The 27,971-nt window shown below is 41.4% G+C and overlaps 1 protein-coding gene across 1 annotated transcript in view; it reads left to right on the plus strand.

Annotated features, from left to right (window-relative positions):
- The window catches only part of MTARC2 (mitochondrial amidoxime reducing component 2), a 331,710-nt gene that overhangs the window by 32,091 nt on the left and 271,648 nt on the right, over positions 1–27,971 (plus strand). The window contains exon 3 of the mRNA XM_044060177.1: positions 4,352–4,517. Within this exon, the coding sequence (XP_043916112.1) occupies positions 4,352–4,517 (166 nt within the window). The remainder of the gene's footprint in view (positions 1–4,351; positions 4,518–27,971) is intronic.

The raw sequence follows: 27,971 nt of genomic DNA on the forward strand, positions 1-27,971 counted from the left end.
TAATGAACTTTCTGATATCAAAAAAGTAATCTATTTTCATTCTCTTTTCTCCTGTTCCATAAGTCCATGCTTTTTGATTCCAGGTTTTAACGGCCCATATTTTACAATATCCCATACTAACTTATCATATGCTTTCTTTTTGTGCTGTCTCAAATTACAGTTGAAATCCCCTGCTGCAGTAATCTCAGTATTAATTGCATTACATATTGAATAATGTTCCTGAACATTTCTTCTCTCTGCTTTTTTGATATGTATGCATAAACAGCAACAATTGTAATAACCTGATTCATCCACCTTACATCACCAACTGTGGTTCTACCTGTTACAGTTAAAGTGTTAAGATATTACTTTTGTTGTATCTCTGTATAAGCTAAGAAGGTTCCCTATTATGCTGTCGCAGACACAGGTTGTCGAATGCATCTTTGTCGAACAGTGAAGTGCAAAAAGGCAAAATAGCGAAGCGGCTGTTCAGCAAATTATTTCCCTGGGAAAGAATTTGTTTGGCTGCTTTCGCTATTTTGCCTTTTCGGCACTGTAGTGTGATCTCGGAGTTGGTATGTTTAAGTAGGGGGAGTGGGAGGCACAGCCCCCCCCCCCACGTTAAGTAATGTTTTACTGTTTTTTTTTTTTGTTTCAGAACAGCGATTGTTTTCCATTGGAAAATAATCGTTGTTCTGAAGTTTTGATGTTGTAAGCTGTCGCTTACATGGGGTCAGTTATCTGTGGTTCGCTGTTCTGGAGCATGGGATATGATAATATAGACCCAATAAGAAGGCTTGAATATGTTTCCTTTCCAAAATTCCAAATTACATTAATTTCCAACAGTACTTCTATTTGATTTCTTTCAACATGTGTTAAGAGCCTGATGCCTTCTAAAATAATTATGTCAAGTTTCCTGCTTACTACACCACTCCAAAATTCTTATTCTCTCTAATTTTTTCAAACTAGTAACATCAGGGGCTAGAACTTTACAAGTAATTTTTACCTTAATGTAATGTATATAATCATCCTTTTCCCTTCTTTTTTTTTAAATCCCTCTATAGTCTTCCCTTTCCTATCCCATACTCTTTTACCAATAGAATTTATTTTTTGTTTGACAATATTCCATTTAAACTCATCACTATCACACAACTTTGACTCTTCTTACTCAAGTTTGTCCATATTTGCATCTTCCGTCGTGTTAACATGTTGCATCACTTCCTCTCTATCTATAACTTTTATCATTTCTTTTTGTGTTTCCACTATTTCTAATTCTTTCTTTATAATTTTATTATTTTTACTTTGCTTTTACTCTCTTTCTTGTTTCCACTTCTACCTCATTTCCTTTTTCTTCACACTCTCCCCCCAAATGACCCACTTTTTTGTACTTACAACATTTCAGTTCACAATTTCTTGCATCATGTCCTATTTCCCCACATGTAAAACATCTTCTTTTAACACAGTTCTTAAATAAATGATCAGTTTTCCACACAAAAATAACATGTTTTTGGCTGGCCCCAATATTTTACCATGCCTCTGTCACCTTCAGCATTTATGATACTTTGAATATGCAAAATACTCTCATTGTCTAATTTTAAAATCACATTGCAATCCCACGCCCCAGTCCACAAGTCTCTATTATCATATATTTTAGACAACTTAATGTCTTTTTCTTCTTTCTTGCTTTCATTCTCCATTTTCACCATCTCTGCATAAGATTTTCTCACAACCTGACCCACTTTGATTTGCTGAACATCTTCCTTCTGAATCGTTTCCATCAGCTCTCCCCATGACATGTCTTTGCCGCTCTCTGGTTCACTCATATTGATTAAATCCATTAACAAGTCATCCTGCAACCCTCCCAACTGAAGGGTTGTAACAAAACACTCTTGTGTTGTAACCTTTTTATCAAAGAGGTTTTGCTGATACAAATCTTTTGAGTCCATTTGCACTCACTCTGACTCCTTAAACTGCTCTTGAAAAGGTTCAACTACCTTTTCAGATTTCTTTACCATGCCATCATTCCTAACTGATGTCTCCTCACTTTCTGCTACCTTGTTTAAAGAATCCACTACTTCTGCTGTTCAACTAACAGCACCATACATGCTTTCACCCTCCACACACTCCTTTTCTCCTTTCATAATTGCAACTCTCTCCCTGCTTCTCTGAGCTGCCTTCCTGCTCAGAAAAGAAGCCAGAAGTGCCACAGTGAAATGCGTCTCTATACGTGAAGAGTAGGGGAAGTTCCCTGATGTCCTGGCCAAATTTCCCCTGGTAGTATAAACACTATTGTGAGTCTCCCCTGAAGAGAGACCACTAGTCTAATGGGTTATCCCAGTTAACAAAAAATATATAAATAAATATGATTAGTGGACAAGTTGAATCCAGTCATTTACTCCTTGTGGAGGGTGTCCTGGATCAACTGATATGCTGTTCACATTCAGGAATTTTTTCATTTGTAATTGCAGTTGTTTGAGAAGATGACAACTGAATCAAATTACTTGCTAGGAAGTACTTTTTTATGACATTGAGTGTATGTATTGAACAGTATTTGTCTAGGGTGGAAGTGAAAAGAAAGTAAGTGCATTTACATTTTCTTTGAAATGTATTAGTCATAAACTAAATTATAACTAAAACTGTCTGTTTTAAGAAACCCAATTGCTGTCTCACTCAAGATGCTTATTTTTGTTATGCTGCTACTGTTTGTATATAGATTTTGCAATAAAAAGAAAAAAAAAAACAAAGACAATCATATTGTATTTCCAAGTAGAGAACTTCATAAGCAAAAGAAAGTTCTGTGTTTTTCATAACGAATGCAGTTTTTTTCTGGTTGTACTTCCAAAACTGTCTTCATCCATATTGGATCCTTTGCCAGGGAGTTGTTATGCAAGACTGGTTTTAGTTAAAGATCTCCGTAACAATCAGGCATTTGTTGCAGTTTGGGGGAGCAGTAGGAGTATGGCATGAGGCTTAAGGGTTGTAAAACTGTACTTTTATAATACAATCTTACAAAACCGTAGGGGAGTATATAAACACAGCATTGCTTGCAGCTATACACATTGTGGTATATTCAGGTATTTGTAGACTTACTTTGTCTTCCTGTTTGCAGATTTACAGATTGATATGAGCGATAGGTCATATCAGTCTCATGCTAGTGGAACTTCTCTTTTACCTTTCCTTCTCTCAGTCAGGGACCAGATTTTGCAACTTCTAATAAGACTACTGGGTATGTTCAAATTCACTGAAACGATTCAGCCTAGACTGAGGCATTTCTAGTGTATCCAACTGTCTGTCCATCAGCTTTTCCACTGTTAATGCCTATTGTAATTTATGGTGTCATTTAGTTGAAATTTGTTTCACAAGCTCATGATCTTACTGTAATTGTTGATGACAAGATGACTTTTCAGGATCATGTGATGGCAGCTGTCAAGACATCATATTTCATTTTAAATATATGCCTGTAACAAATTCTGCTGGTCTGGGATGGGCCTTATTATGGTGGTCAGTGCACTGATGTCTACCTTGAGGTACTGTTTTGCTGTGTATCTTAAGCCGTCACATGCTGACTAGTTGCACCTGCAGCAGGTGGAAAACTCTGCAGCTAGATTGATTGCTGGCATTCCAGGAACTAGTTACATCAAACCACTTCTACAAGATCTACGTTGGCTGCCGGTTTCAGCTTGTTAACGCTCTAAGGTCTTGATGCTTTATTTCCGTGGCCAGCTTGATTTGGGTCCTGCTTGTGTAAAAGAGACGTCGCAATCCAATGCCTAGTCAACCAACACTGATCATCTAGTGCAGGCTGCTAACCATTCCAGAGACTTGTTTGGGTAGATTGCCTTCCTACACACTTTGCAACTGTCCTCCCTTATAGACATTTGTCCCAAATTTTGGCATGTGAGGTGGACTCTACTTTCTGAAGGTCCCCAAGGCTCTAACTTTTTGGGTGAATCTACAGCAAGGAACATGCACCAGCATCAATTTCTGAATCTTTGACAGCTCAGGAATATATACTCTCTCCCACCCCAGTTTACTGTAGATTTTAGATTGATCCTGACTTTATTTTCATAGTTTTGTCCTTTCAGCCTACATGTTTGTTTAAAATTGGTGAGTTTTATTGTCTCTTATTTGTTGCCTTGTTTTACTGTAAATGTTTAGTTGTAAGCATTAAACTCTTGATGAATAATAACAAATTAGCATTTCATTGTAATCGTATGCACCTTAGTATTCTTTCTTGTGTGCATCTTAATATCCTTTTATTGTCAAATGGATTTTTTACTGGACAGATAAAGGTGTATCAGAAGGATATTGCTTCACAACTGCAGTGAGTTTTTATTTGAACAGTTTGTTTTTCTTTTTGTTTCCTTGTCAGAGTGTGGGGGAGTGATATTCCAGGAAGAGACTGTGGAGACGAGGCTTCCCATTGGATCACCACTTTTTTGAAGAGTAGTCAGCCATACCGATTGGCACAGTTTGAACCTAACATGAAATACCGAAACGCAAAAGAGAAGAATCCTTATTTTAGGCCCAGTGATAAGGTAATGGTTTATTTATTTATAGGTATTGTTTTTGTACGTAATGTGGCTGTGCGTAATCATATTGCTACATTAATTACAAGAATAAGAGTGGTGATGATGTATTGCACAGGCTTGACTCTAACTTGACATTTTTGAGTTTTATATTATGTGATTTTACATCAAAACCCTTCTTGATGGGATCTGTGGTAGTTGGTTTTATACTCTCCATTGTGCAATACAAAACATTTTTTCCAAAGTTCCCACATATGGAAACAGATGCACAGCCATAATGTCAGGTATAACTCTGCATAATCAGATTTCCTCCTCATGCTTGGCAGTTCATTTTGCCATACGCATAGTTTAAATTCTGATTAAAAAATGTAGTCCTGTAATTACCTGGACTATTGGTCATATAAATTTTGCTCACAGTTGCATGTTTAATTTTGGCCTGGATCAAAAATTGCCTTTAATTGTTATAATAATCATGTTGCAGATTACAGGTAACTGCTCAAAAAAAGTGAAACTTGAGGTAGACCAGTGAAAACTGTATTTATGGAATACAACAGATGGAGGTCACCATTATTTATAAGCTGCAGGTTGCTGAGGAATAGAACCCTATCCTCAGCTTTAGCTCTTTTACAACAGCTGACAATTTGTCTTAGCGGTTGATATCAGTGCAAGCACAGCCTATGGAGAAATACATTTTTCTTTCATTTTAAAATTATATAAACTGTGATTTTTTTTTTAAGATCAAAAGGGAAGCATTTTTCCACCTAGAAAACATTACAGTACCTTGTTAGTACAGTTATAGGTTCACAGGTTTATAGTTAAACAATAGGCTAATGACTACCAGGACCACTATAAGCCTAGCCATGTCCAACCTAGTTGTCTCCCTATGTGTCATGATGGGCATTTATTAGGAGAGATATGTTAGTTAGGAAGTTTCTAGAAGTTATATGAGGGAGGTATGTTAGTTTGGGCACTACTGTCTGCCTGTGTCTATCAGAGACATGGAGGACCAGACCCAGGGTGAATTTCCAGTTTCCCATCCACTGATCAAGGTTATGCATAAATAGGGTAAGGTATGGGCTTGGCTTCACATGGATATAGGGAGCCTTTTCCAGAGCATGGGGATCCTCCAGAAATACATGTCTATCTTGCCAACATGTCTTGTTTATGTCACTGGCAAAATTTAATCCATGGATCTAGTGGTTCTGATGCAGTTCATTTTGCAGATGTGCAAAAGTTCTATCAGAGCTGGATCCAAGGATGCTTTTTATGTCAGGCATGGATAATCTCTCAGTAACCTGTAGGGGACTGAGTATTAGGAGAGGGCTTTAAGGTGATCCATATTGGAGAATACATTTATACCTTGGTTTCTCCTGGTAATAAACCTTTGTGGGTGTATGCTCCATCTGTTGCATATGTCTGGTCAGGTAGACACTAAAGCGGGCATTATACTCAATGATGGGTCTGATAAGGGCTGAACAAAGTAGCAGTATGACATATTGGACTTGGATGCCATGCCCTTACTTATAAATTGTGTCACAGAATGAATTTCTTACTACCTTCCAAATTTGTAAATCAGAACTTCAAAATTCTCAGGTTTTGTACTGTCTTTTCTTTACTCTCTTCCCACATATCCTTAGCTGCTGTAACAGAATCCTTTTTAATCCATACTCCTTAATACTTCATTTTATCATGTCCCCATAAATAATGGGTATTGTTGAACCAATTCATGTTGGGTACATAGTTTACAGCTATTGCCTTTGTTTTATTTTCATTAGTTTTGTATCCTGAAAAGACTTGAAACTGTCTCAGAATTTTCCACAATACTAAAATGTCATTTTCTGGTTTATCAGGTATAAAATAATATCACCTGTAAATAAAGTTAACTTTTCTTGACTACAAATGATATCTTCAAATTTCTGAGTGCCTTATTTTCTTTGCCAGTGGTTCTAGATATAACACAAATAACAAAGTTAAAAGAGAACACCCTTGCCTAGTTCCTCTGCTCAAATAGAATTTATCAGAGATGAGCCCCCCCCACTTTAATTTTTGCCTCTGATCCCAAATATATCCTCCTAATAAACCTTATAATTTTATCAATGAATGCAAATGCTTCCATTGCCCTACTCATAAAATCCCCGCTTACTCTATGGAATGCTTTCTTTGCATCAGTACCCACCAACAGTAGTGTTTTATTCAGTCTGCTTCTTGATGGATCATCATTGTTCTATTAATGTTGTCAAATGTTTGCCTTCCCTCCATGAAATCACATTGATCCATATCTATCAATTTTGGCATCGCCATTACATTCTTTTAGCCATTGTAGTCACAAGCACTTTATAATCATGGTTTAGAATCTAAATGATCTAAATGGGCCTATATGAAGCTTGGTTTGATGGGTCTTTACCATATTTAGGTATTACAGCCACCACTGCTTTCTTCCAGGATGTTGATGCTTCTGCTCCTTTTAAAATACTGTTAAAGAAAACCTTCCAGATCTTTATCAATTTCTTCCCTCCTAGTTCCAAACATTCGCAGGAGTACCATGTATTCCTGGGGCCTTTCCTGTAGCATGGTTATACGTCACCATTTTTAGCTCAACTCCTCCTAACCTGTTAGTAATTGAGACTCATCTACCTCTAACCCTGATATATTTAATTCTTCCATTGGCATTTCCATTTGTACTTTTTCTAGATTTCCTCATTTCTGTGTTTCATACAAATTTTCATAAAATTTTCTAAATATTGCTAATACCTCTATAGGATCAACAGCCCTTTCAGCTTTCTGCTGCTTGAGCCATTGTGCTAAAGGTTTTTATGCTCTGGAGTTATTATCAAAATGCAATTGCTTAAAAGCAATCTTTCTAACTCATGCATATTGTTAACATAATCCCTTATTTTCTCTCTAGCACTCTGAAATTGTGCCTCTTCTTGTTCTGGAAGATTCCCCTGTTCTCCAAGACTTTAACCTTTGTTAGTCCCACTAAATAATTATTTTTATTTCTTAACCATATCTCTTTTTCTTTTATTTCTACCCTATTTTTAAACCCTGCTTCAGTTTTCTCTCATTGCCTAACTATATTTTCAGAAGAACTTTCTGTCATCTCTAGTAACTCCCAGCAGATAGGTGGAGAAGTGCCAGTATCTCATTTTTTATTTCATTACCCTGCATTTTTATTTGGTTATTATTGGTGTGTGATCTGAAAACAAATATTGGCTGCATATCAAAACTTTCAATTAAATGCACGCTTCTGTAAAATATAATTTCTTTCTAGCCTAGACCAATTTTTGTACCTTGGGGAATAATATGCAAATTATCTTCGAATTCCTACTACTGAATTAATCTTCCATACCAAATATTTTCATAAATTTCTTCAAAAATCTATCTTCTTTCATTGCGTTTTCCCTTTTAGACCCCCAGGTACATAATCACTGTTGTAAGTCAAATTTCTTTCTCTGTCTATAAGTAATATTCCATGCTGAAAGCTGATGTTCATCGTGTTACACTGCTGCAGTCATTACACTTGGGGTTATCCTGCCGCCAAGCAGTCCCGCAGTCGGCCTGAGTTCCAAAGTCTTGGTCCAGCATTGGTTGCTGTCGCTTCTTCCCTGACGTCAGTGCGCCAGGGGTATATAAGATGCATCCGACGCCATTTTCTTCAGTCTTTCTTGCTGCGCGGTGCCCGAAGCAGAAGCAGTTCGCAAGTGCCGGTCGGCTGACTCCTGAGATTTTCAAAGTTGAATTTAAGATCCAAAGTCTTCAATAAAGCTAAGTACCCCATTGGGGAAATTTTTTTCTTGCCTCAGACCGATGTCAGAAAAAGTTAATAATTGTATTTCTTGTGGGAAGCAAATACCTCATAAGGACTTCTACTCTTACTGTATACCATGCCTAGGCCCTGATCACGACATCACTAGTTGTCGGTTTTGTGCTAGATTTAACAAATGCACTATAAAAAGATGTTTTGATTTTGCTTTGCACTACTTTGGTCGAAGGTTCAATTATACGATGCCGTTGGATCAGCCGACGACCTCAATACCGAAAAAACGCAAAGACAAGGATAAAGACAGGCATCTGAGGTCCAAAACCGATGACGAGACCTCTTCTAGGCCAGTCGCCGGTTCTCAGTGAGGCGCTTTTGCAGCCCCTAACACCCACTACCTCAGAGCCACAGGCCGCTTCCAATTCCTACGTGGAGACATCAAGGCCTCTGGAAACTCAAGGTATTGGGCCTACGGAAACTAATCCCTCAGATGGGTCCGGAGCTGCTGAGCAGGCATCGGCTTCTGAGGGTGTTTTCAGACCTTCACAAATTACCATTAAAACAACAGCCAAGACAAAGGTACCATTAAAGACAAAGAAACAAGTACAGCATTCTCCTGGACAGTCCTCCATGCCTTAGAAACAGATGCTTAAAATGGCCGAAGACCTCATTACTCTAATCAGGGGTTCCCATCCCCCTCCTGAGAAAAGGCCTAGGCAGGATACAGACTATGACTCCTCTGATCAGGTTTCCATTTCCTCTGATTCCTCTTCAGACTAGGGAGACTCTCCACCACCCTATGAGGACTCTGATGCTGAAGAATCTATCCCTTCAACCTCTCCTCCTGAGGATTATTCTTTTGGAGAAACTTTACATACCATGAGGGAGCATTTCCATTGGGAAAGCCAGGATTACTCAGAATCCAAGAAAAGGCTCAGGGATTTCCTCTTATTGCCTCAACACAGGCCCCTGGGTATTCTGCCAGTGCTAGATATTGTGGATGATGTGTTCTGTGAATTCAGTTTATCTCCTGACTCTTTGCCCCCTGCTCCAGCCAAGCCAGATAGGTATTATAGAGTCCCTGACTCTCTCAAGTTTCTTTACAAAAACCCTTCTGCTGATCCAGAAACTATTTCCCAGGGTCCAAAAGGGGTTAAGGCTTCCATTGCAAAAAATCCAGTACCCTCTGACAGAGATTCCAGAGCTTTGGATAGATTGGGGAAGAAAGTATACACTTCTGCAACTTTAGCTGTAAGAGATTTAAATTGCCAGTTTCACATGCTTAAGTACCAACAATATTTAATGGCTCAGTTAAAACAGAAAATGCTTGCAAGCTCAGAAGCTCCTGATTGTAAAGAAATGCAGCATTTATTGCATGCAGTTGAACAGGTGAGAAAACATACTCTGCAATGTGGTTTTGATTCTTTAGAGGCCTCTTGTAGAGCCGCAGTTACAGGTTCTGTGATTCGAAGACAAGCTTGGTTAAAAGAACAAAGTTTACCTGATCATGTTGAGGCACAATTATTGGATGCTCCTTTATAGCATCATACCTTGTTTGGTGTTAAGGCAGAAGAGATGTTAAAGAAAATGGAGGATAAAACTAAATCTATGCAAACAGTCAATGATTTCTTACAGGTACAGCCACCTCGGTTTAGCAGAAATTGGCCAACAAAGAATTGGTCCTTTCCAGTGTCAGACAGGCCACAGAGAGGCAGATACAGATGCCCAAGAGGCAGATCTCAACCCCAAGGCTTAAACAGACGACAGTGGGGCACCTCAACCCCAAAAGGTGGTGAGGATAAGTCTCAACTTTACAGGAAACAGTCACAATGACTTTCCCCTTCGTACGCCAAGCACATCCCTTTTGGAAGCCCCCTTAGGGGGGGAAACTAGCACTTTTTTCTCAAAACTGGCAAACAATCACCCAAGTCAAATGTGTCCGGAATATTATGTCTCAAGGTTACAGATTCCACTTTCATACTTTACCAAGGCTAAAAGGAATGCCAGACCTGCCACAAAATCAATGGGCAGAGGCACAAAAACAAATTTCAGCCCTCATGGACATGAGAGCTATTCAAAAAGTACCACAACAGGAACAAGGACAAGGATTTTACTCAAGACTCTTCCTGGTCCCCAGAAAGGACAAGGCCTGGAGGCCCATACTAGACCTTTCAATTCTGAATACTTACCTGGATATTCCGAAATTCAAAATGTTAACATTACAGCAGCTTCTACCCATGCTGGGCAGGAAGGCTTGGCTTGTTACTCTGGACCTCAAAGAGGCATACCTGCATGTCCCTATCAGACAAAATTGCAGAAGATACCTCAGATTCAAAGCTGGTACAATGCACTGCCAATTCTCTGCACTGCCCTTTGGCTTATCTACTGCGCCCAGGGTCTTCACAAAGTGCCTGGTACCAGTAATTGCATTTTGCAGACAAAAAGGAATTAAAATATATCCATACCTGGACGACTGCCTCATTCAAGCAGAGACAAAGGACATTCTTCCACAGCATCTGGCGTTTGTAAAAAGGTTGCTAATTTCTCTAGGGTACACAATAAACAAAAAGAAGTCGAAACTAGTGCCCTCACAATAGATTATATTCCTGGGTGCCAGCTTAAATACAACGGCCCAGATGCTTACCTCACGCCAAACAAACAAGTTCAACTAACTCAATATTTTCAACTACTGGCAAAAAAGTCCCATCTCCCTGCAAGAAAAATTCTGCAGGCCCTGGGATTCATGGCATCCTGCATACTACTAATACTATATGCCAGACTGCATATGAGGAAATTACAATGGTACCTAAAAAGTGTTTGTACTCAACACTCTCACAGTTTAGAAGCAGTAATACCAATGATTCCCTGCCTACAACAGGAGATGTTCATCGTGTTACACTGCTGCAGTCATCACACTTGGGTTATCCTGCCATCAGGCGGTCCCGCAGTTGGACAGAGTTCCAAAGTCTTGGTCCGGTGTCGGTTGTTGTCGCTTCTTCCCTGATGTCAGTGCGCCAGGAGTATATAAGAGGCATCCAACGCCATTTTCTTCAATCTTTCTTGGCACGCAGTGCCTGAAGCAGAAGCAGTTCGCGAGTGCCGATCGGCCGACTCCTGATATTTTCAAATCGAATTTCAGACCGAAGTCTTCAATAAAGCTAAGTACCCCGTTGGGGAACCTTTTCTTGCCTCAGTCCGATGTCAGAAAAAGTTAACAATTGCATTTCTTGTGGGAAGCAAATACCTCATAAGGACTTTCATTCTTATTCTATTCCTTGCCTAGGCCCAGACCACGATGTCACAGGTTGTCAGTTTTGTGCTAGGTTTAATAAACGAACTATTAAACGTCGGTTCGATTTCGCCCGACATTATTTTGGTATGAAATTTAATTATACCATGCCGTCGGAGCAACCGACGACCAGAATGCATAAAAAACGCAAAGATAAGGACAGGCAGCCGAGACCCAAACCAGACTCCAAGGCCTCTGCTAGGCCAGTCGCCGGTTCTCTGGTTTTCATTGAGGCGCCTACGCAGCCCCTGATGACTGCTGATTTAGAACCCCAGGCGACATCCGATTCTCAAGCAGAGATTGCTAGGCCTCCACAACCTTTACCTTTAGGCCCTTCCGACTCCATGCCTGAAGGAGATTTCGGTGCAGTTGAAACACTTTCAGTTGCAGAAGGTGTCTTCAGACTGACTACACTCACTATTAAATCCTATGCAAAGCTGAAAACTCCATTAAAAACAAAGAAGACTGTACAGCAGTCTCCAGTACAAGGCCCCATGCCTGAGAACCAGATGCTTAAGATGGCTTAAGACTTAATTACCCTAATCAGGGGTTCCAATCCCCCTCCTGATAAAAGGCCAAGACAGGAGGAGGACTACGCTTCCTCTGACCAGGTTTCAGTTTCCTCAGACTCTTCTGAGGAACAGGGATATTCCTTTCCCCCTTATGAAGACTCTGATGCTGAAGAGTCTATCCCTTCTGCATCTCCCCCAGAAGATTACTCCTTTGGGGAAACCTTACATACCATGAGGGAACATTTCCATTGGGAAGGCCAGGATTACTCTGATTCTAAGAAAAGGCTCCGAGAGTTCCTTTTACTACCCCAGCACAGACCACTTGCTATTCCACCCGTGTTAGACATTGTGGATGATGTCTATTCAGAATATAGCCTTAACCCAGATTCACTACCTCCTGCACCAGCCAAACCAGACAGATACTACAGAGTCCCTGACTCACACAAATTCCTATATAAAAGCCCTGTTGCTGACCCAGAAACCATTTCCCAGGGTCCCAAAGGGGTTAAGGCCTCTATTGCTAAAAATCCTGTGCCCTCTGAAAGGGATTCTAGAGCACTAGACAGATGGGCAAAGAAAGTATGTACCTCAGCTACTCTAGCTATGAGGGCCTTAAATTGTCAGTTTCACATGCTGAAATATCAACAATATTTGATGTCTCAATTAAAACAAAAAATGCTCACACATACAGAACAGCCTGATTACAAAGAAATGCAAGAGTTGTTGCATGCAGCTGAACAAGTGGGAAAACATACTTTGCAATGTGGATTTGATTCATTGGAAGCTTCTTGTAGAGCAGCAGTGACAGGGTCTGTCATACGTAGGCATGCTTGGTTAAAAGAACAAACCTTACCTGATCATGTTAAAGCAAAGTTATTGGATGCACCTTTACAGCAGGATGTTTTATTTGGTGTAAAAGCAGGAGAGGTTTTAAAGAAAAAGGAGGATAAGGCAAAATCTATGCAGACGGTCAAGGATTTTTTACAGGTTCAACCCCCTCGTTTCAGCAGAAATTGGCCAACCAAAAACTGGTCCTTTCCAGCTTCTGCCAGACCACAGAGTGGCAGATACAGACACCCAAGGGGCAGTGGCCAGTCACAAGGCTCTTACCAGCCTCGACAATGGGGTGCCACAACCCAAAAAGGAGGAGAAGACAGGTCTCAAACTACCAGAAGACAAACACAATGACTTACCCCTCAGACTACCAAGCAAAACCCTCTTGGCAGCTCCCTTGGGGGGAAAACTAGCACTTTTTGCAGACAACTGGCACATCATCACAAAAGACAAATGGGTCCTAAATATTGTATCTCAAGGATACAGATTCCACTTTCACACTTTGCCAAGGGTAAAAGGAATGCCAAACCTGCCACCAAATCAATGGGCAGAGGCTCAAAAGCAAATTTCAGCTCTCATGGACATGAGAGCCATTCAATAGGTTCCTACACAGGAGCAAGGACAAGGATTTTACTCAAGACTCTTTCTAGTTCCCTGAAAGGACAAAGCCTGGAGACCCATTCTGGACCTCTCAATTCTAAACAAATACCTGGAAGTACCCAAATTCAAGATGCTAACACTAAAGCAACTTCTTCCCATGCCGGGCAAGAAGGCTTGGCTAGTAACGTTGGACCTCAAGGAGGCATACCTGCATGTCCCTATCAGACAAAATTGCAGAAGATACCTCCGATTTATAGCAGGTTCAACCCATTACCAATTCTCTGCACTGCCCCTTGGCTTATCTACTGTCCTCAGGGTCTTCACAAAATGCCTGGCACCAGTAATTGCATACTGCAGACAAAGAGGGATTCAAATATATCCATACCTGGACGACTGCCTTATTCAAGCAGAAAGCAAGGACATTCTATTAAAGCATCTGGCGTTTGTCAAAAACCTGCTAAGTTGCCTAGGGTACACAGTAAACGTAAAGAAGTCAAAACTAGTGCCCTCACAAGACATAATATTCCTGGGTGCCAGCTTAAATACAATGGCCAAGATGGCATATCTCATGCCAGACAAGCAAGGACAACTGACTGAATACTTCAAAATGATGGCAACAAAGACCCAACTCCCTGCAAGAAAAATTCTGCAGGCCTTGGGATTCATGGCATCTTGCATTCTACTAATACCATTTGCAAAACTGCATATGAGGAAATTACAATGGTATCTGAAAAGTGTATGGACTCAACACAGCCACAGCTTGGAAACAATAATTCCACTCATTCCCTGCCTTCAACAGGAGTTTCTATGGTGGGCTCAGGCATGTCACCTCAACAAGGTTCAGCCTTTTACCTTACCCACAGCCAGGCAAACTATAACAACAGATGCATTGGATTATGCCTGGGGAGCGCACATGGCAGGACAGTGTATTCAGGGCAAATGGTCTGCAGACCAAAGGCATCTACATATCAATCAAAAAGAGATGCTAACCGCTTTCAAGGACCTCCTACATCCAGGACAACTCCTAATAAAGACGGACAACACCACAGTGATGTGGTACATAAACAAGCAAGGGGGCACACACTCCTACCCCCTATGCAGACAAGCAATGACCTTGTGGAACACAGCACTGACCTACCAAGTTCAACTACAGGCACAATTATTGCCAGGAAAGAAAAACACATTGGCAGACGATCTAAGCAGAAACGTCATAGATCCTCACGAGTGGAAACTAGATCCACAAGTATTCGCAATGATAACTCAAATATGGGGGAGCCCAGACATAGATCTGTTTGCTTCCCCCCAAAACTACCAACTACGGAAATTCTGCACAAGGACATACCACACACTAGCTTGGAAAGTGGACGTCCTCTCAATCAGTTGGAAAACATTGAGAGTGTATGCCTTTCCTCCACTGCCTCTTCTGGCAAAGGTGCTGTTGAAAGACAGATTAGAGAGGCCGCAAATTATACTCATTGCTCCATACTGGCCACGCCAACACTGGTGCCCAGTACTAAGGAACATGGCTCAAGGCCCACCATGGATTTTACCTCCAATTCCTCACCTGCTCACTCAGCAAAACAATCAGATTCTACACATCCAGCTCAAGACTTTAAATCTGGCTGCATGGCAAATTGCCTGAACAACCAGTCAACACTTCTCTCTAAAGCTGTGATGGGCATCATTCTGGAGGCCAGGAGGCCCAGCACCAGGAAAGTCTATTCAGACAAATGGAAAAGATTCTGCACCTGGAACCAGGCTAAAGGCCAAAATCCCCTTGTCCCAAATATTCCTCAGATTCTTCAATATTTAACTGAGATGTTGCACAAAGGACTTTCCTTCTCATCTATTAAGATCCACGCCTCAGCTATTTCAGTTCAATACAACATAGATCCTCCTATATTTTCACATCCATTACTAAGACATTTCCTCAAAGGGGCTAAGAACATAAGACCACCCCAGAGAGCACGAACACCAACTTGGGATCTCAACTTTGTTTTGGAAAAGCTTACACTACCGCCCTTTGAACCAGCTTTCACAGCTGATCTACAGTTCCTATCATGGAAAACTGCCCTGCTGCTAGCAATAGCTTCAGCACGAAGAGTCTCAGAACTACAGGCCCTAATAGCAGTGGAGCCTTTCATCATTTTTCATCAAGACAGAGTCTCTTTACGAACTAACCCTTCCTTTATGCCAAAGGTGGTTTCCAGTGTGGCCTTAAACCAAACCATTCATTTGCCCACCTTTTATCCAAACCCCCAGAACAAAGGGGAAAGGCTCCTACACTCTTTGGACATTCACAGGCAATTACGTTACTACTTGGATAAAACTAAGGCTTTCAGAAAATCTGACCAGCTCTTTGTATCCCATGCTGCAGGATCACAAGGAAAGGCTATCTCAAAACAGGCCATTTCAAAATGGATAGGACATTGCATCCGTTTCTGCTACACACACCATGGGAAACCTGTGCCTGGTAACATCAGGCCCCATTCCACCACGGCTACAGCAACATCAACAGCCTTCCTCAGAGGGGTACCAACCAAGGATATTTTGGAGGCTGCAACTTGGAGTTCAGTGCATACCTTCACCAAGCACTTACCTCTATACTCTAAAACCAGAGCTGGCTTTGCCACTGCAGTTCTGCAGGGCCTACTAGCCTCTCCAAACCCTGTTTAGTTCCACCACCCATCCTTAGCTTTGGGATTCAACCCAAGTGTGATGACTGCAGCAGTGTAACACGATGAACATAGTACAGTTTTGTACCTACCATAAATGTAGATGTTCGAGTGTTCACACTGCTGCAGTCCAGGTTACCCTCCCTCCATCCCCTCTGACCTAGCTGAACTTTTCTATACCTTTTCTATCCTGTACAACCTTTGTGGTGTATTTGCTTGTAACTGAATGTATTCCTTTTATTCCTTTTACATGTTTTATTAGCAATATGTATTGCCTACCTACTTGGGGGCACCTGACTTCTGGGGCAAGAAAAACTGAAGAAAATGGCGTCAGATGCCTCTTATATACTTCTGGCGCACTGACGTCAGGGAAGAAGCAACAGCAACCGACGCCGGACCAAGACTTTGGAACTCTGGCCGACTGCAGGACCGCCTGACTGCAGGATAACCCAAGTGTGATGACTGCAGCAGTGTGAACACTCGAACATCTACATTTATGGTAGGTACAAAACTGTACTTTTCGATGGTGGGCACAGGCATGTCACCTAAACAAGGGTCAGCCTTTTACCCAACCCACAGCCAGGCAAACTCTAACAACAGATGCTTCGGATTACGCCTGGGGAGCACACATAGCAGGAAAATGCATCCAGGGCAAGTGGACCACAGACCAGATGCATCTTCACATCAATCAAAAAGAGATGTTGGCTGTTCAAAATGCCCTAACAGCTTTCAAGGTCCTTCTACATCCAGGACAATTACTACTAAAGACAAACAACACCACAGTAATGTGGTACATAAACAAGCAAGGGGGCACTCATTCTTATCCCCTATGCAGGCAAGCCATGACCTTGTGGAACACAGCTCTAACGTGTCAAGTCCACCTGCAAGCACAATTCCTGCCAGGAAAGAAAAATACTCTGGCAGACGATCTAAGCAGAAATATCGTGGACCCTCACGAATGGAAATTGAATCCACAAATCTTCAGCATGGTAACGCAAAAGTGGGGATGCCCAGACATAGATCTTTTTGCCTCCCCACTCAATTGCCAACTACAAAAATTCTGCACAAGGACTTATCACAAACAAGCATGAAAAGTGGATGCTCTTCTGTTCAGCTGAAAAAACCTAAAAGTTTATGCCTTCCCGCCACTGCCTTTCCTTTCAGAGGTACTCCTAAAAGCCAGACAAGAAAAACCACAGATGATCCTGATTGCTCCAGACTGGCCACGCCAGCACTGGTACCCTATTTTAAGGAACTTGGCTCAAGGCCCACCATGGATTTTGCCTCAAATCCCACACCTTCTGACTCAACAAAACAATCAGATCCTGCACGGTCAGCTCAAAACCCTAAACCTGGCTGCATGGCAGATACATTAGTCAAACAGGCAACATCTCTCTCTAAAGCTGTTATGGATGTCATTTTGGAGGCCAGGAGGCCTAGCACCAGGAAAGCTTACTCAGAAAAATGGAAGAGATTCTGCGCCTGGAACCAGGCTCAAAGCCTTGACCCTCTTGTTCCAAACATTCCTCAGATTTTACAATACTTAACTGAGATGGTGGACAGAGGCCTGTCCTTCTCATCAATTAAGATCCACGCCTCTGCCATTTCAGCACATTACAACACGGATCCTCCTTTATTCTCTCATCCCTTGCTAAAGCAGTACTTCAGAGGGGCTAAAAACATAAGACTGCCCCAGAGAGCACCAACACCAACTTGGGACCTCAATTTTGTTTTGGAAAAACTGACCCTACCACCTTTTGAGCCAGCCAATACAGCTGATCTAAAATTTTTATCATGGAAAACAACTCTGCTCCTGGCAGTAACTTCAGCACGAAGAGTCTCAGAGCTACAGGCATTAATGGCAGTGGAACCTTTTATCATTTTTCATCAGGACAGGGTATCTTTAAGGACACATCCTACCTTTATGCCAAAGGTGGTATCTAGTGTGGCTCTTAACCAAACCATCCATTTGCCAACTTTTTATCCAAACCCCCAGAATAGAGAGGAGAAACTTCTGCATTCTTTGGACATACACAGGCAGCTACGCTTCTGCTTGGAACTTTCAGGAAAACTGAGCAGCTGTTTGTAGCATATGCTGCAGGATCACAGGGCAAGGCTATCTCAAAGCAGACTATATCCAAATGGATAGGACACTGTATTCGGTACTGCTACAACACAGCATGGAAAATCAGTCCCAAATAACATTAGGCCACATTCCACCAGGGCAACAGCAACTTCAATAGACTTTGTCAGAGGAGTACCTACCAAGGAAATTTTGGAGGCTGCAACTTGGAGTTCAGTGCACACCTTTACCAAGCATTACCACCTGCCTCTTAACTCTAAATCCAGAGCAGGATTTGCCACTGCAGTTCTGCAGGGCCTCATAGCCAATCCTAACTCTTTATAGACCAGCCACCCAACCTCAGCTTTGGGATTCTACCCAAGTGTAATGACAACCTTTGGGGTGTATTTGCTGGTAACTGAAGGTATTGTTTTTATTGTATATGTTTGATTAGCAATATGTATTGCCTACCTACTTGGGGGCACCTGACATCTGGGGCAAGAAAAACTGAAGAAAATGGCGTCGGATGCATCTTATATAACCCTGGTGCACTGATGTCAGGGAAAAAGCGACAGCAACTGACGCTGGACCAAGACTTTGGAACTCAGGCTGACTGCGGGACCGCCTGGCGGCAGGATAACCCCAAGTGTAATGACTGCAGCAGTGTGAACACTCAAACATCTACATTTATGGTAGGTACAAAACTGTACTTTTTTTTTCTCTCAGTTTTCTTAAGCTCCATTGTAGCAGTTTTATGTGGAATATAAATGCATGCCAGCATAAAAAAATCCTCCTCCCTTGCCAGTAGCCCCTTAGTACTACAAATCTACAATTATTATAATTTTCCCCTCTTCTATCACTATTGGAGCTCCTCTCACAGTTAATATAAGTACTCCCCTTTTTCTTTGCCTCACATATTCCACTGAGTAACAATTCTGAAATCCTTTATCAAATTCATATGCTCAGTTATTTCCAAATGTGTTCCATGTAGCATAGCTATTTGCACTCAGCATTTTTATGTAGTTCACTACTCTTACTTTTTTTGTATATATCTGTGAGCACATTTATTTAAAGATAATAAAATGTCATTCTGATTATTCCCACCAAACAGCTTTTTAAAATGTCCATTTAGCTTTTGTGTTACATCCATAATACTGTGTGGGAAGTTGATTTTTTATACAGTTGTTTCTTGTCATATTCATTTGAACCTGTGTCACATCTTACAAAGCTTTTTGTTTTAATGAAAACGGTAAAAACACACACACACACACACACACACACACACACACACACACACACACACACACACACACACCCCAGAGCACCTCCAAAGCCTATTAATGTAATACTCACACACAAAACTATGTACATCTTTAAATAATGAAGTTTAACCCTCCTAATAGGAACAATTTTCCCAGACTGACATCCTTCATTTTTAATTTATTTTATTTTATTTCTTTTATTTACATTCGTTTACTGGGAATTGTCCTATTGGGCAAGTAGCCCATTTTCAGTGGAGACCCGAGGAGAAAAGCTCCAAAAACAAGATAAATAAAAATACAGAAATTACAATAGTAAGATCTGAGTAATGCCCTATATAATCATATGTTAAAGTAAAACTGGCAAAATATTACAAATAAGGAACAATTTAGAAATGTAAACTATAGATTCTTTGAGTGAGTAAATTTCAAAGCTGAGAGAGAGCATGCCAAAAGACACACATGAAACACATAGTGCATAGAATGTTTACAGAGAATATTTGAAATACTGAAAGTATTTAAATTTATCAGAGAGTAAACAATCAATCTGAAGTAGTTAACTTCATTTTATCTGCAACCTGTGGGTATTCGGATCCATATCGGATCTGAGCCGGCACTTTACAAGCATCTGCTCTGAGCTCCAAGCTCCTCCCCTTTACCTATAACACACCACCATCTTCTGCCTTCCCCCAGATCTCATTTGTTACTTCGTGCATCAGCATCGTGATATCCATAGCTCTGAGCCTTAGGGTTATTGTAAGTGCCTTTTTGTTTTTTTTTTTTGTGTGTGTTGAGAGAGTTTCTCAATTAGTTCCCTTTTCCTCCCCCTAAATGCAAAGGGGGTCCGAGGAACTTTGGGTCTTGGGAGCCCTTCTCAGACAGGCCCACTCAGCAGCCCTGAGAGGTTGCCTGACTGTCCTACTTTGGAGGCAGTCGGGGCAAGATTATCATTGCACCCAACGGCATGGGAGCCCATAATGGCAGATCATTGGGTGCTTCAAATAATATCCAGAGGTTACACCATCCCGTTTGTTACCCCTCCTATCCAACTAACTCACCTCCCAGATGTTCCACCCGCTCAAAGGGAGACAGCAGCACTGGAAGTTTCCAAGCTTCTTCAAAAATGAGCCAGTTCTGAGCCCTACACTTCGGTCTCACCACAGCCCCCAGGGTGTTTACTAAGTTAATGGCACTCGTAGCGGCTCACCTGAGGCTTCAGGGAATTCAGGTATTCCCTTACCTAGACGATTGGCTCCTTGCTGCTTCCACAAAGCATCTTCTTTGCCAGGCCAGAGACTCCTTCCTTCATTTTGCAGACCTGCTAGTTATTACGGTCAATGTTCCCAAGGCCCTCTAGGACCCAGTACAGATCTTGGACTTTATTGGTGCATGGCTGGACACCCTTCAACTGAAAGTCTTTTTAACTCCAGACAGGGTCCAGAGTCTAAGGACTCATGTATCAATAATTGTTGGCCCCAGGTTACCAAAGATGGCGGACATTCTCAGTGCCCTGGGCTATATGGCTGCAACAGTTTCTATCCTCCCTGTTCGCGTCTTCACATGCGTGTTCTACAATGGACTCTAGCCGTACAGTGGTCTTGGCTAGATCATACCATGGAATACCAACTTCAAATCAGCAAAGTCTGCAGGGCGTTACTTCTCTGGTGGGTCTAGTCTCCGGAGATTGCAGCGGGACGCCCATTTATTCCACCCACAGCCCAAGCCACAGTGACCACGGACGCCTCCCAACTCAGGTGGGGGGGCATTATCTGGGGAGGATGGTCCAAGGCATGTGGTCCCAGATTGAGACCAGATTGCACATCAGTGTTCTGGAGATGAGAGCAGTGCTTTTAGCGTTGCAAGCCTTCCACACTGTTCTTTCTTGGGGGACTATTGCAATTCAGTCAGACAACATGTTGGTTGTCTGGTACATCAACAAACAAGGAGGAACCAGATCTTACCCTCTGTGTCGCGAGACCATGAGAGTGTGGGAGTGGGCGATCTCCACCAGCCGGTTTCTGATTGCAACGCACATCTCGGGATGCTCCAACATTTTATCGGACAGATTGAGTCGGGCTATTCTAATGCCGTAAGAGTGGTCTCTGAAACAGTCAATAGCGGAGGAGGTCTTCCTTGCATGGGGACAGCCTTGCTGCGATCGCTTCTCATCTCCTTCCAATGCAATGGGACCCCCCCCCCCCCAGAGATGCTGTAGTCCATGCTTGGCCTCCAAGGCTACTGTATGCTTATCCCCGTTACCACTTATTGCAAAGTTTCTGCAGAAGGCTTGCAGACTGGTGTGCAAGGTGATCCTCATTGCCCCGTTCTGGCCTCGTCAGGTTTGGTTCCCCTTCCTCTGGTCTCATGTTCTAGCTCCTCCTTGAATTCTAGATCCCTGCCCGGATCTAATTTCTCATCCTTTGGGTGCCTGTCCACCCAACCTGGACAGCCTCAAGCTGACAACTTGGTTGCTCCAGTTCCCTTGATTGCCAGGACTCCCGGTCTTTCATCTTCAGTGAAAACTATTCTAGTGGCAGCTCGTAAGTCCTCCAGTAGGAAGATTTACTGCAGTAAATGGAAACAATTTTCTATTTGGGCTTCTTAGAGAAAGCTGGTTCCTTTTACAGTCCCTGTCTGTGCAGTACTGGACTTCTTAGCCAGCATTTTTCAGCAAGGGGCCAGTTCTTCCACTGTGAAAGTGCAACTGGCAGCTATTTCAAATTTCCATGTCGGCGAAAACAGAAATGCTCTGGCCTCTTCTAGACTGTGTAAGGCTTTTCTTAAAGGCACCTTTCTTTTACGTCCTCCAGTTAAGAACCCTGTTCCTCATTGGGACCTTACCTTGGTTCTGCAGGCCTTAGTTGCTCCCCCCTTTGAACCTGCAGCATCAACAGATTTGAAGTTCTTATCCTGGAAGACAGCCTTCCTAGTGGCCATTACGTCGGCTAAGAGAGTTTCTGAGCGCCAAGCTTTCTCTACCATGCCCCCTTACTTGATCTTCCACAAAGACAGGGTTTCTCTCCGTATAAACCCTTCTTTCTTACCAAAAGTGGCTTCTGAATCAAACATTAATGAAACAATTAACCTGCCCGTTTTCTTCCCAAATTTTCAGAACAAGGGTGAATATAATCTGCATTTGCTAGATGTTCATATACAACTTCATTTTTATCTGCATAGAACAAAGCCCTTCCGTACGTCTACCAGTTATTTGTGTCCGTTTTTCTAAGCCCTTTTTGGGTAAGACCATTTCCAGAGTTTCCTTAGCTAGATGGATTACACTATGTATTTTGCAAATTTGCAAAGACAAAGGCTTGTCTCCACCTGGTCCTGTTAAAGCTCATTCTACCAGATCTATGGCGACGTCTGCTGCTTTCTGGTCTAGGGTATCACTGGATGACATTTGTACGGCAGCAACTTGGGGTAAGTCACATACCTTCATTTCTCATTATAAGTTGGATTTAGTCTCCAGAGGGAGAGCATCCTTCGGCTCTGCAGTGCTCAGGAATATCCTTCATGAGGGCCTCCCAGGAGTCTCAGAGCTGGGGACTCTGTCCCACAGGTTGCATATAAAATGAAGTTAACTACTTCAGATAAAGAAGTTATGTCCTCACTATAACATTCCATCTGAGTAGTTATACTTCATTTTTCTGCAACCTTCCTACCCTCCTTCGCCCGAACCTTCTCATGTGATTAGCATGTTTGGTTTACTCTAGTCTGAGTTGCTGATTGGTTTGAGTTGCGGCAAACTCGATCTGAGGGAAGGCAGGAGATGGTGGTGTGTTATGGGTAAAGAGGAGCTTGGAGCTTGAAGCAGATGCTTGTAAAGTTGCTGGCTCAGATCCGATATAGATCCGAATACCCACAGGTTGCAGAAAAATGAAGTATAAGTACTCAGATGGAATGTTATGGTGAGTACATAACTTATTTTTATAACAATGAAGAAAATAGCTTGAGCTGTATAAAGGTGAATGCAACTAGGTGAGAAATACTAGGAGAGAGGAAATAATGACCGTTATCTATGCTAAGATGCATGATACAGCCTGTGTTTACTTCCAATAATTGCTGTCTTTTTGTCTTATTTTTATTCCTCACCCAGGTGTAGAAAACAACTTGAATGCTTTCAGAAAACATTATCTCCTAGCCATTGAAAGAAAGAGGTATTCTGTTTTTATTGTCCACTTATCAGATTGTCTCCATAGAAACATGAGAACCAGATACACAGTTGCCTGCCACTACATGTATTGCACTGTGAGCATGTATGTGCTACAGGGAAACTTTTCATTGTATTCAGTGTTCTTTTATTTATTTGCTTCCCTTAAAATGTTATTAAATCAATTCAGTGGCCCCAATCCAGTCATTCCCCTATGCAAAAGTAAGAAAAAAAAATGTCTTTTGTCCAGGCTTTCTTCTCTTTTTATATTGTAGTGCCTACATTTCTTAAAAGTGAACAAGAAGAAAGGAGAAAAAATAGGGGCATCTGTTTACTTTATTATTCTTATTATACACAAAATAACCGAAAAAGCTTTATTTTATAGCATGCAGTATATGTCATGTGTTATAAAAATAGTGTTAAGAACAAAATTTTGTTTTACTTACAGTCAAGTCTTTCCTTACTCTTCCCCTCTCCTAAATGCTCTTCCAAATATTAATAACATGGAGTAGGGAAAATGTTTTTGTGTCCCCTACAAGTTTAACAAAGTCAAAATAGTCCAACATTTCCAGGTTGTCTTGTTCTGTCTACTTCACAATATTTCCAAGTTGTTTTTTTTCCTGTTGATCTCCGGCTTCCATATTTAGTTGCTGGGTCATTTCCAATGTACTCCTAGTTCTTCTAGTCCACTCTCATGTTTTTTTTTCTGTTTCTCAAGCATTTTCATTTGGAACATTGGAGAAGGTTTCACTAGCATAGTCTCTCTATGGGCCCCTATTATCAGAATAATAATAATAATAATAAGAAGAATCCCCTTCTGTTTGATAGCTGACTATTTGTTGAACAAACTTTTGTATTTCCGTCTTAGCATGTTCTGTATCAAAAATGTTTTTGACCCTCCAGAAAGAATATTGTGAAAGTAGCTGGATGCAGCAGCTTGAATCTCATACCTGCTTTCCGACATTTTCTGATTACTGGAATACATTTACTCCTCTTCTGCCTGGTGTACAGGGAGTAATCATTTTCCACAAACACTCCACTGTCTCCCACTTTTAGTACTTTGTCCTTTTGCCACAGTTTTGTCAAAATCCAATCTTTCCTCTGGTAGGATTGCATTTTTACTATTAAAGGTCTGGGCAGCTTTCTCATGCCAGGTTTGGCACATACACACAAAGTGCCCTTTCAGTTAACAACAACTGCTGTGGAATACCAGTCCAGTTACTTATCTGTGCTTTCATAAAATTAGTAGTCTTTTCCTTCCAGTTTCATTGGTACAGCAGAAAATCTCAGGTTTTCCTTACGTGCTCTGTCTTCTAATTCTACTATTTTTAAACATCTCTTCTTGAGCAGTCTCGTACTCAACCAGCCTTTTCTTCATTTCAACCTCTGATTTTTGCAGTCTTATCAGCTCATCTGAATATCTGTTTAAAGCTGCTTCCATTTTTCCAGCCTTTTATTATTTGAGTTGATATACTCAGTGTTTTGTTTATTTTAATCATCTCTGAGAACATTTGACTTAATTACTGGAAATTATATCTTGCATCAAAGCTGCAGCTTGAACTGCTTTTTGCTAAACAGCTGTAGGATTCCTTCCAGCCAGTGTTTTCTCCTCACCTTTTGGGATTGATTTTCTTTCAGAGTCTTGGAATTTCTTTTTGCTGGCATCCAGACAGTGCACTTACTAACCAGTTACTGAAATTTACTCAGGAAGGCAAATTAGCTGGCTCTATTTTCTCAGTTTCTGTTTTCACACTGGAAGTGCTAAAATTAAGCTGTTACTCAGTGTGCACCCATCTTGGAAGTCCAAAAGAAAAAGAATTTTGACCAACAGTTAGAGGAGTAATTACCAGAATGTTAGAGCCCTTGTCACACTGAAATAAACAAACAGCTTAGAAGCTTAATAAAACCCACCAAAGCCAAGTTTGAGGCTCAAATAGCTACCCAAGCCACAGCCAATCACAAGGCATTTTTCATGTTGTTAATCTCAGAAAAGCATAATAAGCATTACACTGAGCTGATTGTGAATGATGTTGCCTACATTGAGCTGAAAATGTAGCAAACCTACTTGCTGATAATTTTAGCTGAAACTTTATCCCTCTTTCCTCTCCATCTGGTCCTCCAGCTATCACAGAAAACCGACTCCTAAAAGTGCTAGCAAATGTTTAAAATATTATATGTATTGATGCATCTTAAATAGCATGAAGCATGATTTAGCCACACTCCTAACAATAATGTTCAGTCTTAGCCTCAGTACAGATTTTGTACCAAGCAAATGGAGAACAGCGACAGCCATTCTTCCTGTATAAGGGAGGACCTTGCACAGACCCAGACAATTACAGAACCTTAAGTTTGATGAGCCTTATATGCAGAGCCATGGAAAGACTTATCATGAAATTAATCAGTAAGAACATAGAAAACCTCCACACACTGGACCCATCTCAGTTTGGATTCCTCAAGGGTAGGTCATACTTAACCTGGTGGATGTTTCTGAAACAATCACCAAAGCAATGGATGGAGACAAAAAGGTACACACCAGATATCTCAATCTGGCCAAAGCTTAGGCATAATAGAAAAGCCAAATAAACTAGGAATAAATGCCTGTGTCACCTGCTGGATTGTCAGCTGGCTCAGAGATAGGACTCAGATTATGAAACTAGGAGAATGTACCTCCACAAAGGGACCAGTCAATAGTGGAGCCCACCAGGGTTCTGTGCTTGGATGTCTCCTGTTTGGCATCTACTTTTCTGAAGTAAAATCCAATACCAAAGGGATTTGTTTGACTTAAATTTGTAGATGACTGCAAGCTAGGAGCAGTTATTGAATCCCCAAATGAAGCTAGGAGCAGTTATTGAATCCCCAAATGACTTAGCCATCCTGCAGGAAGGTTTGACCCAAATAAATAACTGGTGCCAAAAGTCATGGCCAGAAATCAAATGCCAAAAAATCTTTTGGGATGCAATCTATCCCAGATAACTACACATTAACAGCATGCCCCTAAGAGTTGACCTACTAATTTAGGATTTGGGAACTTATGTGGACAGTGACAACTTTTGAACAGCATGTGCCTATTGTTGTAAGAAAATCCTTTTATATTGCACAGCTTATAAACACAAATATTGTGTCTAGATCTGTGGATGTCATTGCCCCCCTTTACTCAGCCCTTATTAGGCCATTCATTAAATATAATGCCCCCTTTGGAATCTGTCTGTCCGGACACATACAGCTAATGGAACACCCACAGAGACAGCCTTTCTAAAAGGATAAAAGGCCTAAACAACATGTTGCACATGGACTTTCTCAAAGGCCTGTCACTATACTTTATATCCTACAGACTGCTAAAACGTGACCTGTGTCTAGCATAAAAGACATCCTCCGACCCATCAATTATTGATTTACTGCATGTCATCAAGTCAGATGGCAACAGAAATATTTCATGTAGGGATCCAAACCTGTTCTGCAACATCAACAGAATGTTGTGGAGGGGAAGGTATATCTCACAGAGGATACAACTGCTGTGGAATAGACTCCCCATCCACACAAAACAAAGTTTATCCCTGTCCATATTCATAGATGGGAGAAAGAAAATGTATCCCAGGACTGCCCTCTGTACTATGAATGGACAGTGGCAGCTCCTAAAATGCTTTATCCCTTGCATGGGTCCCCTGAAATAATCTATGCTATGACCCCAGTTATTTTTATTAGGGTATTATGTAATTATCAACCATGGGATGGGTAAGGCAAATCTATAGCTCATTTGGGATGGGAAGCGTGTCAGAGAAACAAGTTGAAATTCATTACTGAGGCCATCAGTCAAACATCGAAAGAGTACAAACTCAGAAAGTAACCATCACTAAGATTAGGTGGAAGACTGTATGCGCATGTCAGAGAAACAAGTTGAAATTCATTACTGAGAACAGCACTTAGACATCAGAAGAGTACAGAATCAGAAAGCATCTATCATTTGGGACAAGTTGGAAGTCTGTGAAGGTAAGTAGCATTTCTGCCACCTGATTACCACTAAGCAGTTGTCATTATGACTAGTCGCATGGGCTGTGCATGTGTGTCAGAGAAACAAGATAACATACATTATTGTGGCCATTATTTGTTAGGGCAGCATCTCCTTTTCAGGGGAGACCCAGTATTCACACTGATTAGGGGACGTTTGACTAGGGCACTTGGAACTTCCCTTCCTCTTTTCAACTGCTTCTGGAATTGAGGCTACTGTGAATCGTAGCATCTTGCAGGAACTGATACTGTTTCTGACATCCAGTAAATGAGAGTTTGCTGCTGTGGAATCAGAGTTGGAGAAGAATATACCAAAA

Source organism: Protopterus annectens, chromosome 1.part2 (genome assembly GCF_019279795.1).
Source record: "Protopterus annectens isolate FY-2018-M chromosome 1.part2, PAN1.0, whole genome shotgun sequence".
Classification (NCBI taxonomy): Eukaryota; Metazoa; Chordata; order Ceratodontiformes; family Protopteridae; genus Protopterus; species Protopterus annectens.